Source organism: Struthio camelus, chromosome 7, assembly GCF_040807025.1.
Source record: "Struthio camelus isolate bStrCam1 chromosome 7, bStrCam1.hap1, whole genome shotgun sequence".
NCBI classification, from domain to species: Eukaryota; Metazoa; Chordata; class Aves; order Struthioniformes; family Struthionidae; genus Struthio; species Struthio camelus.
The window spans coordinates 12706490-12723682 of NC_090948.1; the positions used below are offsets into that span (position 1 = coordinate 12706490).

At 46.9% G+C, this 17193-nt stretch overlaps 1 protein-coding gene across 3 annotated transcripts in view; it reads left to right on the plus strand.

Annotated features, from left to right (window-relative positions):
• XPNPEP1 (X-prolyl aminopeptidase 1) overlaps positions 1–17193 on the plus strand; it is a 32689-nt gene that overhangs the window by 372 nt on the left and 15124 nt on the right. For 2 of the 3 annotated variants that reach the window (XM_068949690.1, XM_068949689.1), the window contains exons 2-10: positions 514–614; positions 3362–3486; positions 9293–9356; positions 11107–11211; positions 11505–11597; positions 12568–12711; positions 13105–13200; positions 15493–15574; positions 16558–16768. In XM_068949690.1, coding sequence (XP_068805791.1) covers positions 3370–3486; positions 9293–9356; positions 11107–11211; positions 11505–11597; positions 12568–12711; positions 13105–13200; positions 15493–15574; positions 16558–16768 — 912 coding nt within the window. In that variant the 5' untranslated portion in view covers positions 514–614; positions 3362–3369. Of the gene's footprint in view, positions 1–140; positions 324–513; positions 615–3361; positions 3487–9292; positions 9357–11106; positions 11212–11504; positions 11598–12567; positions 12712–13104; positions 13201–15492; positions 15575–16557; positions 16769–17193 lie in introns of those variants that run through there. The other variant, XM_068949691.1, reaches the window with a different exon arrangement.

Sequence of the window (17193 nt, forward strand, 5' to 3'; positions counted from 1 at the left end):
CGAGCGCGCCGGCAGCACCTGCGAGCGCTCGGGGCGGGAGGCCGCGGCGGCACCGGCCGGCGGCGGCGGCGCCTCCCCGAGGAGGCCCGGTGCGGGCCGTGCCCGGGCTCCTCCTGGCGAGCCGGAGGCGGTGCCGCCCCTGCAGGCACGAACTGCTGTCGGGCTCCGGCCCGGGCTGCCGCCACGCCGCCCTCGTGCCTGGCATGTGGCTTCGGCTCTGCCTCGCTGGCCTGGGCTGTAAAACGGGGCGGAGCGGCCCCTCACGGAGCGACCGCGACGAGAGCAGACCTCTGCCGGACGAGGCGCGTTTGCGGAGTTTAATCGTTAAGTCGCGATAAGCAAACTCCTGGCCCTTCGTGTTCCCGCCTCTGGCGTGGCTCACCCTCCGCGCGTCTAATCTTGCCAGCGGGACGTAACGTTAGCGCGTTTTTCAGCTCTTTGCTTGTGGGATAAGGATGTTTTATGGGGGACAAAGTTTGTTAGACGCTTCAGCTTTGCCCTTTGCGTTCTCAGGCACGGTGGAGCTTATTGAAGCCGAAAAAAAGAGCTGAATGGTATTTTGTGTGAGCAGAGGCAAGAGGAGTCCAGACGCGGGGAAGAGGCTACAGAGGCAGGTAAAGCAGCAGGCTGATATCTTTGAAAAAGCCAAGGCAGGGGATGGCGCTGCTAGATCCACTACTTGGATTTCATCTCTGTTAAGTTTTAATCACTGAAGTGAGTTAATAATGACAGAGAAGCTGTTCTGACTTCATACAGATTTATGGCCCAGAATAGAAAGGTCACCTGGTAAAAATAATAGGAGCACCAGACTAAATGGCTACTCAAGATCTGGGAGAAAATAACTTCTCTTTCTGTGGAAGTTAAGGGCAATTTCATTGGAAAGTTTGGAGAAGATTTTTTTTAAAGTGATTTCTTATGCTGTAGGAGTTAACTAAAATAGTTGTCCCCCTTACTATGGGTTTCATTGCTAATCTAGTTTAGTTGTGTTTTTAATATTGCAAGGAAATCCTTCCACAGAGAGTGCTTTTTAATAAGTTTTTTTTTTTTCTTTCTTCCTGAAGAGAATCCCTTCTGCTTGCTAAGAAAGCTGTGCTTTATCAGCAAGGAGCTTTATTTAAAGGCAAAGCCTTATCATTCCTTGCCTGTTCAAATGAGACATTTAGGCTCCTGGAGACAAAGCATAGGTGGAGAAAGGAAGCTGTGCCTTTATGAGCTTATGAAAAAGAGTCTTTTATTTTCTGCTGACTAATCACTCTGGTGTTGGTCTTTCTCCTTTTTTTTTCTCCCCTTCTCCCTCTGAACATAAATCAGTAGCAATGTAAATGATTACCTTGTTATAGAGGACTGACAAAAGCAATCGAAACATAATAAAGTTCAGTGTAGCATACAAACACTGTATAAATCTCTGAGATCTGTCCTGGAAGTAAATCCAAGGTATAACTTAACTCCAGTGAAGTCACTGGAGTCAAGATATCAGTTTGAGGATGTAGCAGGTAGTACCTTTGAGCTTGGTTTGCTTCTTACTTGTGTCTGTGGACAGGCAGTCTGTCACATATAAGCTCTAAATATCCTGTGATGAGAAGCGTGAAGGATGCTCTTGGGTTGAGATTTTTACACCAAAATGCAACAAGTTCTTGCTTTGGTTCCTGACTTGATCACAGCTTTTGCTGTGTGACCTTGGTCAAATCACGTCGTCTTCCTGCGGCTCTCTGAAATGGAGGCAGCCTCCTGCCTTCCTGTTCAGATGGCAGACGTTACAGGGCAGGACTGCATTTTACTGTGCTCTGGCATAAGACCACGCTCTTGCTTGCGGCTTCTGGTTGTTATTGGCATGTAAACAGAGTAAGTGCCTTGGTAGGCAAAAAATATTTGAGACTTGAATGCTGTTTGTTTCTCCCATCTATAAACTGTTTTGTTGACATGGCTGGGAAATGAGCTGTGAAATGAACTGGTCAGAATAAAATACTGCATAGCACAGCATTCAGGCAGCACAGAGCTTCCACGTTTTGCCATCGAAAGTGATGGCATGAAAGCTATAATATCTCAGTGGATACTTAAGAATGTGAGAGGGATGGGAAGAGAATTAGGAAGGGGATTATCCCACCTTGGGCACGTATTGGAGAGGTGAATGAAGAAGTGGTGGAGAGGACCTCTGAAGAAGTTCAGATCAGATGACTTTCATAGGCTTTCAGGCAAGGCCTTCTCCACAGCTTGAACATCTTTTGCAGTTGTCCGTAACTGCAGCCTGCACTTGCACCAGGACAGCCGCATGGCCTTCTGTGCCACTAGGTGTGGGGCTCATGATGGGCCCCCAGATACTGACAGTCACTGGGTGGTGAATTGAGAGGCTGATGTTCATTGCAATACCAAGGATATGTCCATCACAAAACCACAGCAAAGGAGTGCCATCAGTCTGTGCCCTTATTTTCCCCTCTGATCTGCCGTCTTCCATCTACCCTATGTCCTTTTCTTAGTCATCTGATCCCAGCTGAGTTCTGCAGAGTATCTGCCAAAGGTCCTGTATGCCTCCCTTCTGGCAGCCGCCGGAGGGGGCTCAGTGGTCCATTCCTCCTGTAGAGTTGTGGTCTTGCTGTGTAAAATAGCATGCAGCCCAGAGGTGAATATTCCCAGTGAACTCATCTTCATGTACACCCTGGGGAGTGGATTTTTTTTTTTTAATTTTTTTGTGCAAGTTAATCCAGTTACCAATCCAGGATGAAATTTTGGGCTGTAGCAAGGCCTCTTGGAGAGAAAAATAAAACAAGCAACAAAAACACTTCATCCTTAAGCTCTTAATCAGTCCATTTCTGAGTTCTTGAAATGTATGGCATGTTCTCCTAGCATTCTGTGATCCTGTGGCCTATAGGCCACAATATCTCTGCCTCCAAAGTAAAAAGACTGAAAATTACTTCCTGTGCGCATGACCGATGCGGTTGCTTCTAATCTGTGGGGACTTGGGACCTTCAGCACCACATGCCAAGACCATTTTTGGCTGTCATAGGGCTCCTCAAGCTGTGGGGAAACATCTGAGGTGTTCTGGTGTTCTGAGGTTCCTGGTGCTGCCACGTGCCAGAAGAGGTAGCATGTGTGTTAGCCTACTGTGCATCACCACTGGGCATGCCGTTCCTTCACCGGGGTGAAGTTTCTTTGCAGGATAGACCAAGCTTGGCTCTGGCTTCAGACTGATCTCAAGGGACATGAGTGAAGTGACAAGATGGCAAAAATTCTGTGCTGAGAGGGATGACTCTGGCACAGTTGTCCTCAAAGCAAGTTTCCAGCAGTGACAGCCTCCAGCCTGTGTGTGTGAGTAGCCCAGCAGGGCTGGAGAAACTCTGAGGTTTTGTGCTTTGTTTGAATGCAGGAACTAAGATGAGTCCGAAAATTACAACAGAGCTACTGAAGCAACTGCGACAGGTGATGAAGAGTCCAAAGTATGTCCAGGAGCCTGTCCAGGCCTACATAGTGCCCTCGGGAGATGCCCACCAGGTATGGATGGATTTCAGGAATTATTGTGTTTTTCTTCCTGGTTTAAAAAAAAAAAAAAACACAAGCCAAGAATAACTAAATTCATCTTTCATTCATGTGCTTTTAAGGATCCTAACATAAACGTCAGGGTAAACTCTGAGAAACACCATGTTGGAAAAAGTTTCTGGAGTCTGTTCAGGGGACTGAGGTTTTTACGTTCTTGTAAGAAATCATTGTGGATGTTTCACCAGCAGCTTCTCATCAGATTGTCTCCAGGGCAGCTCATGCTACAAGAAAAGGAGCTTGCCAGAGCAATTGCTGTTCCAGTCTTGCCTGTTGGAAAGGATGGATTTACTAGGGGAGGAAAAGGCATTATCTGGGTTTTAATTTTCCCATTAGCACCTCCTGATCAGCACATACTCAGGTAACAAAGGATTGGCTGCAGAGCTTTCTCTTTGCCAGATCACAGCTGTGTCCGGCTCTGGCTGGAATTTGCTGCTTCATGCTGAAACTCTGCAGACCCCATGTGGAGGGGCCTTTGGAGAGGAAGGAAAGGAACAGGCTTCAGTGACTTTTTCCCTTTCAAATGTTGCTCTACATCACATAGTTCTGTGCACCCAAGAGGAGGACAGGCTGGGCCCGTGGTGGTAACTGTGTTGCATGCTACTTCTAATGTTAAGGTTGTTGTAGTCCATGACATTAATTTGAAATTGCTGAACTGCTTTTTACCTCCCCTTCCTGTTCATACGTGAGTTTCACTTTTCTGCCGCTCTATTGGGAGACTCAAGAACTAGCAAAGCCAGAGCAGGTTTTTTGCTCCTCAGCCATTTTCAGGAAACAAAAGAGCTGAAGCTTTCCTGGCTCACGCTCAAAGTTGTCCTTTACTCCAGTGTGTGCAGGATTCAATGCAGCTGAATCGGACCCTGTGCCCTGGGCTTGGCACTGGGGTAAACTGGGTCCAGACTTGCCTGTGCACTGGGACCAAGTGTGCAGCATCACGTTTCCTCGTACGGAGATCTAAACTCAGGCAGGTAGAGGGGAGGTGTTTTCTGCAGCTGCTATTGTCTACTGCATTCCTGCCTCAAGCTGCCTCAGTCCATATATAACTCTGGTTTCATTTCACTAGACATTAAATGCTGTCATGTGAGTTGAAGAATGTGACCCTATGGACTCCTGGATTTTTCTGTTGCTCTCCTTTTCCTTGACAGAGTGCAGTAAAGCAGAGAGCCCTGTGTTGCTATTTCCTGCCGGGCGAGTTGGTCAGGTTTCTCTGCAGAGCAAATCCGTCTAAATGGAAATGATTACTAAAAGCTGCTGATTCTGGCACCTCCTGACTAGCTAGTGCAGGGTTTTATCTGTGAGGTTTGGGAATTGGTGCAATTTTAGACATCGGAAACCTGTGGATTCCAGAACAGGCTTACTGATTGCAGGTAAATTTTGATGAGCTGAGATGTTCAGCTTCCCCATGTTCCAAGAAAGGGTTTGTTCCCTGCATGCAAATGAGAGCTTTGCAGGTCTGCAGTTAAGTTTTGCTCTTAGGCAGCTCCTCCTTCCATGACTCGGAGGCCATGGTTTGATGATACAAAGCTTTTGGTGGCTTGAGCCATTTCTTCCCCATAGCCAAGCTATTTATTGCTGTTCTTGCCTCTCTCAGCTGTTTCTGAGGCTGTGCTGGGATCCATGTCAGAGAACTCATCCAACAAACAGCTTTCCCTCTGTGCAGCATTGACAGAGGGTTTAAACTGGGGAAAGCTTTATTCCTTTTTTTTTTTTTTGTCTGCAAAGAAAACCCTCGATTGGACTGTTGCTGTTAGATCCTGATGCTGCAACTTGCTGACTGACTTTTTTGTAACATCTCTGAGAATGGAAGGTGTCTTGCTGAATGAAACTTGGATATTTGAGCTCTGGGCTCTGTGATGTTTTTAATATTATTTTTTCCTGTGAAGACCAAAAGGCTTAGTTTTTTGATACTACCAGGAGACTTGCCACCAATCATATCTTTTGCTTTCCATATTTAGTGTGTGAAGAGCTGAAAAGACTTGCAGAGCTTCTCAGACACAGTTAGCCTGCTCTGAGTCTGGCTTACCCAAGGCTGCTAATACCCTGGATTTGTGGTTCTTGTAGCCAGCCCTGAGTGTTGACTGCTTTGATATTTATTTTTTATTTTTGGGACTTTTAATGCCAGTTATAAGTTAGAAGAAACTGACTGCTCTCTTGGGAAACTGGGTAGTCCAAAGACTGGTGGTCAAGGAGAGCAGTCCCACTCAAAAGTGGGCTGAAGTCTATGCAAAGAGTCCTGCTTGCTTCTGTGGATGTTGGGGTGGATCTTGTGGCTGGAGCTGTCAGAGGAACACGAAGGGATGACGTGCTGGGCTCTTGGGAATGAGGCACCTAATCCCTTTATAGTTCAGTTAAAAATGCCTGCCTAAGCATTTGGAGTGTTGCAATGGTGAATGCAGGATCCATTTTTAGGTAGTATCACCCAGTTCACACTGAATCTGCAGTTTGCTCCTGGGGGGATGTTCAGAGATTGGAAGAGTTTCCCTCTTAATGGGAGGGACTGATGTTTGGGTTGGAGCTTGGGTTTTGAGCCAGTCACAAATTAACTGGGGTTGGCTCCAACTCCCCAGGCCTTGACTCAATAGTGAAAACAAATTTGGTCAGATCTGGCTGGTCTTCCACATCCAGGAAACACCTGCCGGGCTCAGGGCCCCATGTTTGGGTTGGCAGAGATGCCATCTTCTGCTCAGGATTGGCTTGTCTGACACGCACTTGTTCTGAGCTGGGGAATCAGCAGAGTTATAAAGCAATAGAGGCAATGACTTTTGCACAGGTTGCACTGACCTGTTCCAGATCTTACTGATGCAGTTAGGTTTCTGGCAGCGAATACAGACCTCCTCCAAGTACACAGCAGTGTTTGTTCTTTAATGGTAGGGCATCAGTGTCATAGCTCTAAGGGCAGTGAGCTGCTCTTTCCGTTGCTGCTTTTGGTTGACATTTGAATGCCCTGAAAAGAATGAGCTTTGACATGTTAACGGTTAACGCCCAACTGTGCAGACTCCTGTGAGAAACACTGCTGATCTCTTTGGGTTCTTGCTGGCTTAGCTCAGAGTTTCTGTGATGGAGCCCCCAGTTTTGACTGTGTATCCCAGACTGACAGGTGCGGTGGAGAGCAGCCACAAAAGGCCCAGTAAAGGCTGTCAGGGACAAGCCCCAGGGAAGTAACCTTGTTCTGATTGTGCTGTGGTCTGTACTTTGTGTGGCGTCCACAGGTGCGTTCCCCTTGTAATTTTAGTCCATGTGAAATACGGGTTCATCTTCACACAGTTGGGGTTGCTGTATGGAACAGAACAGGTGGACAGGGCAGGCGGGGTGTGTAGGAATTCAGACTGACGGATGAATGAACTGTCTTCCCCTCTGGATCCCTCCTAGCTCCACTGACTCATTGTAAACTCTTAACACAGTCCATGGATTTGTCTTTGAATAGGACTATGAGATATTTCCCACCCAATCAAAGTCCTTGTTAGTTTAGGTCGGCTCTTACCAGATATAAGACTGGTAGATTCCCCCCCCCCCCCCCCCCCTTGTAGATTTAAAACAAATTTTTTTTTAATTACAATCCATCTCATCTCACTGTTTTATATTGTTAATGCAGCTAGCTCAGCTTTAATCCTTCCTACAAAAGTGAAATTGTTTATCTACATAAACAAACCAGCCTGCAATCTCTCTGTTGGGTAGATCAAGAGAAAGGGAAGAGAAATTGCTGGTGTGATTTCAGATGGACTTTTTGATATGATCTACAACAGGAAACGTCCAGCATTTCCTTTAGGCATCAGACCCTGGGAGATGGATCCCCGTCTGTGAGCTGGGTGTCTGATACAGTGTGGGGGAAGGGGAATTGTAGCAGGCTGAAAATCAGTAGGAAATGCTGAAGTGGGAAATAATTCTCAAGTCCAGTCTTACTGGACCTTCACACACTGTCTTGCTGCTCTGTGATAAGCATCCATTGGGAATTTGGTGTTTGGATCCTGATTCTGTTCCCAGGATGACTTTGTCCTCCCTGCTTATCAGCTCATGCCTCAGTTTTTCTTTTAAAGGGAGTGAGTGGTGATGGTGGTGCTGTGGTGGACTGCGATGGGTTCACCCTGTCAGCTGGAGCTGCGCAGGGGGCAGTCATCCCTTCCCAAGGTGGGTGTCTTGACCCCTGCCCTCCCCAGGGTCTGCAGGGCTGGATGGGAAGAGCCGCAGGGAACTAGACTGCTCTCAACACCTGCCTCGTTTGTGTCCATTTTCATTGGTATTTGGGTAAAATAGAGGATTTCCTGGGAGCAGATCCTAGGGATCTTCCCTGGCAGCCAGCAGCAAAAGACCACTCTGCTAAATCCTGTTTTGGGCCATGGGTTTTGCTGCCCCGAGGCATGACTTCAGCAGGTGAGTGAGGAATGGTTGGTGGCTGCTGCCTGGGGCTTCTTCCAGGAGGAGAGAGACATGGCTCTTCTGGTGCAGACGTTAAGTGTTGGTCCCAAGTGACTGAGAGGTGCCACGATTTGTGCTTCTCACTGACTTCTCTGCTTTTGAACTGTCTTCCTTCTTTGTGCAGAGTAACAGATTCGAAGGGAGTATTTTGTAACGAGCAGGTGACTTTATTTACAAATAAAGTATTTATTTATTTACAAATAAAGCCATGACGAGAGAGAAGTGCAATATCCATCATAGTGGAACTAAAGCCATCTGAGAATTGGGCTGTGGTTTCTCAGCTCAGCCTCCAAAGCGTTTCTCCTGCAGCAGCACAGCTGAGGGCAGAGGAGCTGTACCTGCCCAGGGACAGACATAGGTTTCAGACCATTTGTAAGGTACTCTGCTAGGGGCTCTGCAGCTCGACCACCAGCGCTGCCAGCCTAGATTAAGTTGATTTACTGAGCTGTGCTAGTTAATTAACAGGCAGCTGTGCTAGTTAATTAACAGGCCTCTTCAGCAGTTCTGACCTCTGGTCTTGCAAGAAAGGTCCAGTTAAAAAAGATGTGGCGGCCATTTAAAGGTGTTCTTCTTTTCATTTTGACAGCCTCAGTGGTATCTGCACCTTCACAGGCTCTTCTTTAATGCTGCCAAAAGAAGTGCCTACGAACAAAGGTTGTGATGGATTTGGTATGAGGAAAGACCAGCAGACCTCCATGCCCTCTCACCCACCAAACTATAATCCAATGATTTCTGATGTAGTCTTGGTTTGAGCAGGCGAGGAAGAAGTGATAGGTTCAGTATCTAATTATGAAAGATTCTAAGGGCTTAAAAGTTTTGTGTTTTTCACCCACCTTGATGGTTTTCTTTTAATGTTGTTGTGGAAAATAAAGTCTTAAAGGAATTCTCATAAAGTCTGGTGAGGGGACTTCAGTGGAGATAGTGAATTTTACAGATTTGATGTGCTGATTACTCTGGTCTCCAAGATCAAGGAATGCTTCTGGTTTCTCTTCCTTTCACATTGCAGCTTCAAAGGCAGTGTTTGTTTGTTGCCTAAAGGGGAGGCTGAATGTGAAATAAACATCTGCAAACTCTGAAGCACTTCAGTATTTACAGAGGTTTGTGGAGGAAAAGTGCTGCAGCTTTTTTACACAAAAAAAGGCAGTTGGGCATAAATGCGGTATAATCGCAGATGATTAAATGTTCCAGTTGTGTAGAGTTCAGGCTTTTTTAACTCATTTATTTCTCTGCAGTGTCCTTTAGGAGAAAAACCTTATCAAAGTATTTGTCATCAGCTGCTTTTTTTCTTTTCTTTTTCCCTTTTTTTTTTTTTCCTGCTGCTATAAATAACTACAGTCTCTTTTGTTTCCAGAGTGAGTACATTGCACCCTGTGATTGCAGACGGGCATTCATCTCTGGATTTGATGGCTCTGCAGGTACCTTTCCAGGAATTGGGTTCTTGCGGCTGTGCATAATTCCCCCATAAAGAAATGGTCCCTTTCATGGCACAGAGGCAGGATGGAAAAGGAAACCTATCTGGCTTGCTTGGACTGTTCTGTTCTCATTTCAGCATCTGCAGAGTTATGTCTTGGCTACCCACTGGAGTTATGTAATATCAATGCAATAACAATTTTTCAGAAAATGTTTGACCCCCAAATGAACCTCTCGGAAAGTGAAATCCTGTTAACTCTTTAATGTGGTGCTTATAATCTGTGTTTGTTTCTTTTGATGTGGAGCTAGCACAGTCGGCTTCTACATTGCCTGTTTGGGTTAGGGTGAATAGTAGGCTTTAGCTAGCCCTTCTATTTAAACAGCAATTGGGCCAGAAGCACTGCATTTGGAAACTGAACTCTGTGAAAAAAGTCTGCTTATCTTGCAGAGACAGGATGTTTTCTTGGCTGTGGGATAGGTCTGCATATCAAGAGACCCAGTTTTTACCATAGCTGTATCCTAAGCTCTGCAGCTCACTCTGCTGTGTGATTGTTGGCAAGTCATTTTGGTCTGTTTAGGTCTTTCTGTTCCTCTGGTTGTAAATTGGGTTAAATGTTGCTACCTATGTGTTTGGAGGGTCAATTCATCAGTTCCTATGAGCTATGCTGGGACCTCATGTGGAAGGTGATAAATTCAAGGCTGCAGATTGGTGTTAATGGATAACATGAATCCTGTGTTAATTTCATGCCTTCTGCATGGCCTCTTCATAATCATGATCTCTATTTTGGGATCTCATCCTGTACTTGGAAGGTGTGTGTTTCCACTTGGTGAGTCAGTGAGGTTTCACACAGGGGCTCACCTTGTGTTTCCTGATGGAAGACACTTTTATTTCACATCTTTCAGGCTCGAGCAGCTTAAAATTGGGGTTTGTGTTGGGGGAGTTCAGAAGGCAATGAATTCACATTTGGAAACTCTGTCTGCTAAGCTGGGCTTCAGTCTCTGGATATAGGTGAGGGAAAAGATGATCAGGATGCAGAGACCCAGACCAGAATTCAGTTTCTGTTTGTGCCCTGAGTTTCTTGAACAGCAAAGGGTAAGGCACTTGGAATGCAAGGAGCCTTGCTGAGATGTTACTGCCCCTCAGCTATCTGCTTTCATTGCTCTGTAAGGCATATTGCTCCCACAAAAGAGTCAGTGGAATGGGACAGGCACTGAAATCAGCAGAGGTTTATGTTCGTATTTCCCGTTCAGCCATCCGTGCTACAGCTGCAACGTTTGGGAAGGGGGTGTGGCTGACAGTTGGTGACGATACCCCATGTATTCTAGTCTAGTAATGGCGCTCCCTTGTGGGTGACCGGGGCCTGGGCTTCCTCCTTGTCAGAAGATGGGATGGAGTCTAGTTGTGCCTAGTATGTGTTAGTATGACAACAGTCAAGTGAAAAACCATGCTCGCTGTTAAAAGGGTTTGGAAAGCCTTATTTGAGTTGCAGTTACTGGCTGAGCAATGTTTAAGTTGAATTCATCTGAGGCAATTTGTTAAGCTGAGCCCTTGTGCATACTGTCCATGATGGGATTTGGAAGGTCATAGCATAGGGGAAACAATGAATATTTCCTTTGAAACTCGAGTAACATTTGAACAATGAGCAGAGCTGCCTTCTGGGGAATACAGGTGTTTTCCAAACACACCCACTGCTGTCTGGGTCTCTGCACAATGTCCACCTCTCTCTAACCACATCTTTTTGCCTTCCTGCTTAGGTACTGCTATTGTAACTGAACAGCATGCAGCCATGTGGACGGATGGACGCTACTTCCTGCAAGCTGCGCATCAGATGGATAACAACTGGACGCTCATGAAAATGGGTATGCAGGAGGCTGGGATACTGCTCCACTAACGCACAGACAGCAATCACAGGCTATCTGGCCACTTCTCATGTGGCACAACGTGGGCTGTAGGAGCACTCCGTCACTGCGGGGGTTTAGGAACATCTCGGGTATGGTAGTGCTCCTGCTCTAAGGTTCTGCAGCCTTTCTTGCCCATGGGTGTAGACCTACATCAGTAGACCTGCCTGAAATGTTAGCTTGGACTTGACTTTTTGGGTAACGTTGGAACACTTCAGAACGGCTGCTTCTTTGAACCTCTTTTATCTATTCAGGTCTGAAAGATACGCCGACTCAGGAGGATTGGCTAGTGAGCATCCTCCCAGAAGGCTCGAAGGTGGGAGTGGACCCTTTCATTATTCCAGCTGGTTGGTTTAACTTCATTGTATAACTCTGGGTTGGGCAACTGGATTTTGCTTCCTTATGCCCCTGGCCAAGCTGTTGTGTGATGCTGTACAGCTAAAAGTTACCATGTTTCCGCCCAGAGGTGGTGGAGGGTGATACTGTCGTTGTATAAAACAGTTTAGATGTTGTTTTTTAGGCATGTAACGTGAGAGCTCCACAGCAGCTCGTGGACATGCTCCAAAACACAATGGATGAGAACTACTGTCTGGGCTTGCAATGACTTTCCCTGGAAAGCAGAGTCCCAGCCACCTCCTTTTATCTATGCTGTGGCTTGTCACGGGCATTTCAACACAAGGATGGTGAATGCCTTGACAAGCATGTAAGTGAGCCAGAACACCCAGGCAAAACTTGCCTTGCTCAGTCTGCTCGGGGGGGGGGGAGGGGCTCAGGATCTCTGCATCTCTGCCAGTAGGAAGTGTGTTCCTGCAGAGGCACACCATGTGTATCAGATGAATGTGTATCCATTGGTCTTTTCATGTTTCAGAGCCTGGGGCTCAATCCAGAGACCACTGGAGGCAAGGGAAGATCTTCCCTTGGCTCAGGTGAGCTCAAGATCAGACTGGTGGCTATGTGGAAGCCCACTCTAACCCTCATCTAGCTTAGGTCTAGCGTGGTTCTGCATTGCAGCGTGGAGGAGGATGTCCTTATGGCAGCCTCTGGAGTGTCTTCTTCCAGTGCCTTCTGTCTTGCAGCTGGGGCAGTTCTTCAGCTCAAGTAGGAGACCCCAGGGCTGCAGGGACTTAGGTTCTGTACCTGCTGCTGGCTGCAGTGGCGGCATTTGGGGCCCTGTAGTTGCAATAGCTTTTGCTTTGTTGTTAAGGGGATGGGAGGGAGGAGGCTCGGATTCTTGAGATTCCCCCCGTGACTGGGAGCGTTGTTTAGCCAGCGTGTGTTCTTTAAAGCCACCGCTGTTGACTCTTTTCCCATTGGCAGACCAGTGGAAGAGGATGTCCAAAGCCCTGAAAAGCGCTGGCCACGATCTTGTGCCTGTCAAAGAAAACCTGATCGATGCAATCTGGGCAGACTGTCCCCAGCGCCCCTGCAAGCCTCTCATCACGTTGGACCTGGGTTACACAGGTGAGAAGCTTGAGTCCCGAGAGTCAGGAGATATTTCTACTGTCCTTTCCCCTTTTGCTTTCCCATCACGAAGTAGTGAGGAAAAACACTACTGCAGCCCAGAATGATCCACTGTGATTCGGTCAAGGTGATTGTACCTCAGCTAATGGCCTCTTTGTCTTCAACCTCAAATATCTGTTTTTCGGGGGCTAGACAGCTTCAAAACAATCCATGCATGTCTTGGAGATGGGGAAGCTTGTTTGAGAGAGTTCATATCAGTCATTAGGCAGGAGTGAGGCACACAGACCAAGCACACTGTGTTCGAATACCTCCAAAATCCGATGCATCAGTCGGTGCTTCCATCACCATGCCAGTAAGGTTGGTGACTGTAGCCTTTCATGTTGTGTTTTGCAGGGGTCAGCTGGAGAGACAAAATCGTAGCCCTCCGTTCAAAAATGGCTGAGAGGAAAGTCCCGTGGTTTGTGGTAACAGCCTTGGATGAAGTAGCCTGTAAGTCTTTGCAGCTGGTCTGGGCTGTTGCATCTCCCTTCTCAGTTCTTCCTCCAAATAAACTTCCTTCCTGCCTGGGAAAGGAAGAACCCTGCCAGGGTGAGGCACTCATTACAGCCAATTTATTTGTTAGAGGTCAATTAACTTGTATCAAGTGCAGTCAAGAAACTGGGTCACAAGCAGTGAGTCTGTATTTCTATACAGTGCCTTTTCACATCGAGGAAGCTCTTGAATGCGTTTTTGGCCCAAGATGTGCAGCAAATCGCCACCTTTGGAGAAACAGCCTAGGCAAAGGGAAAGGAAGGTCATGTGTAAAGCCTGAGGCAGTTTGAATGAGGAAAAAAAAAAACCTGTGAGATTTTCTGGCTGAAAGATATCCTGATGCTGCCTCATTCTACCGAACGATGGAGGCTTTCTGCTATGGAGGCTGAGCTATAAACAAAGCAATGCAACATGTGGCTTTGTATACATAAGGTGAGGGTGGAGTGTGCGGCATTCAGTCCTCTTTGTAATTTTCATTGCTTTTAAAATGAGTCTTTACCTCTGCACTGTTCAGCAAATGTTTGGGTTAAAACAGTAAGTCGGGACTCGATTCATGTTTCCAGATCATTTCAATCCGGGAGAGAAGCTGATCCAAGGGTCTGACTGGAGAGTCCCCGTATCTGGGGCCCCAGGATAATCAGCTCTCTATACTCTGGCTCCCTGCCCAGTGTGTAGGAAGGGAGCGCAGCCAGAAAAGGCAGTGATTCCCCAGGGGCTGTTGTTGCTAGTTTGGTGTATCCATGCCTCTGAGTGATTTCTTAGGGATTAATGTTAGCAAAAGTCACCAAGGCCCAGAGTGGTGCAGTGGGAATGCCAGTGTTGGCTGCGTGTGCTATTAATGCATGCACCTCATGTCTGATCTGAAATGGTAGAAGTAAAGGTAGCGTGTTCTTAGCTCTGGTGCAGCCAGCATGAAGCCTCCAGCACGAGGAGAAGCTAGCTTGCTGAGGTCTGTAGGCTCTCCTGGATCTGCAACACTGAGCGTAGAGCTTGTTTCATGAAAGAAGTACTTGGAGAGTAGCAAATATGATTCCTCCCTGGGGAGGCCTGTGTGAGCAGAGATTCGGTCTCACCTTTTCAGGCACATCTCCAATTAAATGAATGATAAATTACTGCCCTGAGGTGGCTTCAGATTAAATGTTTCCAGCAAAGCCAAGCTTGGTTATAAATCAAGGGTTTTAAGATGGACCAAAAGAGGTCATGAGAGGAACTTATTGCCAAGTACCTGGTAGATTTCCGTCCCTAAATTGAGGGGGGACGCTTTAATTATATAAAATTAAATTCACTATATTAAACTCCAGACAAGCTTCTGGAGACAGAACTAGAGGGCCACAAAGCGAGGCTGTTACCTCCTTGCTGCATTGGGAAATAGCTGAGTGAGGAAGTTTGTACCCACGCAGTAAAGAGTTCTTTGTGGTTCTTTCCTGCTTTCAAGTGACCTATTCCTTCCTTAGGGAGGATCAAACTCTATTTTTACTTTTGTGGCAGAATTTGCACAGTTTGAATACAGTGCTGGTTGTGATTTAGGACATGCTGGTTCTTTTCCCAGCTGTCCTGCTGGCTGGCCTTATTGCCTCAAGTAACTCATTTCAGCTAATTGGATACCCTGGGGTTTTTATTTGACCCTAAAATCAGGAGTTTGGAGATTCTGAAAATATACTTCTCCTCTCAGCTTTGCCTGGAGTTGTGAGAGGGAGAATCTTTGGGGGGGAAAAAAAACCTAAGGCTGTGAATTCTGCGCTTGAGATGCTAGAGGCACCCAAATCAGAGGCCTTTTTGGAGTATTTTGGTCTTGCCTATTGTGCCTCCTCTCTCAAGTATCAAAAGAAGGACTAGATGAAGTGTTATCTTCTTTTGTAACTTTAAAGCTTTCCGGCTGTTAAGGAGAGCTCTCGAGCTCTTATCATACTGCACAGACTGCAAAGGGCAAATACTACTTTTTTTTTTAAATGCATAGCCATATCTTTTTTGATACCTACTTTTTTCCAAGGCCTTTCCTTGGGAAATTGGACTCTGATTTCCATCCTGGAGAGCAGTGTTCAAGCTGCAGTTCTGGTGCCATCTCCTGGCAAAAGCTCGGGATTGCCTGAAAGGCAGCAGGATGTAGGACAGCTGCCTTGGAGCCAGACCCATGACCTGCACCCATGCCAGCTAGTTGCTTGGCTGTGTTTTGCTGAGCTTATTTTTGGCTTTCTCTAGTGTTACGAAGGATGAACCAGGACCCTGATTCTTGATGCTCTTATTTTCCAGGGCTCTTCAACCTCCGAGGCTCTGATGTTGAGTACAATCCTGTATTTTTTGCATATGCCATCATTGGAATGAGCACAATCAGGTACTTGTATTTCCTCCCCTCTTCTGTCCCCTAAGATGCATTTTTTCTGTGGGAGATCTGTTCTAGCAATACGCTCTGTCTTTTAAAACCGCCTACACCCAAGCTGCTTTAATGTCCCTTTTGAGCACTTTTATCTTCAGCATTAATTACTTTCCTCCCCTGATCAGAGCTAGGAAAAGGGAGCCAAGAACTCAGCTGTGCTCCCCAGCACCTTGGCTGACTTGCTGGGTGATCTTGGGCAGGATGGCTGACCTCTGTCTGTCACCTCGAGATAACGTGGAGGACTCTTGGAGCTCTGTGTGAAATGTGGATAAGAGCCAACACTGGCCTAGACATTGGAAAACTTCTCTCTAATGTCATTGAGGAGTTGCTTCAAAACTGGAGGGACTGTGTAGAAAGGTTTCAGGGCTGGTTTATGCCAGAAGGCTGCTTTCCCCTAGCTGCCCCCTGTAATGAGCCTCAGGAAACACAAATGTTTTAGAAGCACCTCAGAGCTACTAGCTAGATGCATCTGGAGTAAAATGTGGCTGTGTGAGTACGGGCTGTATGCGAGTGTTGAGCTCAAGTTTCCAATTCAGTAAAAGAAAGAACAATGTGGTGCTTTTAACAGCAGTAGACTTTTTTTTTCCCCCTTCCAGATGTTGCCCTTAAAAATTAGGGAACAGCCATTACGTGCCTCTGTCCCTCTCTCCTGGAGGTTGAAGTGTGGTTATGGGATGCAGCTGTTTTGAATGTCATACAAACAAAAATGATATCAGCTCCTTTCGCTTCAGTAGGGTGGTATGTCTCAACTTCAAAGCAGGATTCAAGCTGCGTGAAGGCCAATGGATAAAACAATCTAGAGCAAAGTATAAAGCATAATTAACAATGTCTTCCCTTCCTTAAACAGCATCAGAGCAGTGTGGTGGTTTCTTCCCTCCCTTACTCGAACCGTAGTCAGATGTGGGCCCACATCTATCTGCTCTTTCTGATTTATTTCTCAGGCTCTTCATTGATGGTGACCGGGTGATGGACCCAGCCGTGAGGGAACACTTACAGCTTGACTCCAGTCTGGAGCCCGAGTTTAAAATCCAGGTGGTGCCCTACGGATCAATCCTGACAGAGCTGCAGGCTGTTGGCACAGGCCTTTCACTCAAGGAGAAAGTATGGCTCAGTGACAAAGCCAGCTATGCTCTGACTGAGGCTATCCCCAAGGTTTGTGGCCCTGGCGCAGGAAAGGAGTTCTCTCCTCCCTCCTCGGTGTGGTTAGGAACGGTTTTAATGAGGGCAGCTGCCCTTGGCTTCCCCTCCATGGTGTGCTGTAGGCTGGTGCCTGTGCAGGAGGGATCCAGCAGTGCTGAGGTTTTGAGGGGTTGTTTAATCCTTGGGTAGCTCTCGCTGGAGCTGCCCTTCCAACTCGCTAAGCCGATTTACCTAAAGAATTGTCAGCTTAAGATAAGGCAAGTACAGTGAGAGAGGGGGGAGAGAGGGAGTAGGGTGAACTCGGGTTGCTGTGCCTGAGGCTAGAGCATCAGTCTTACGTGGACTAGCAGTAAGAGCCGCTTTAGGAAACGCTCCCAGAAATTGAAGCAGGAAGCAGTTAGGCAGCACTTTCAGGAGGGGACACTGGGCTTAATCAG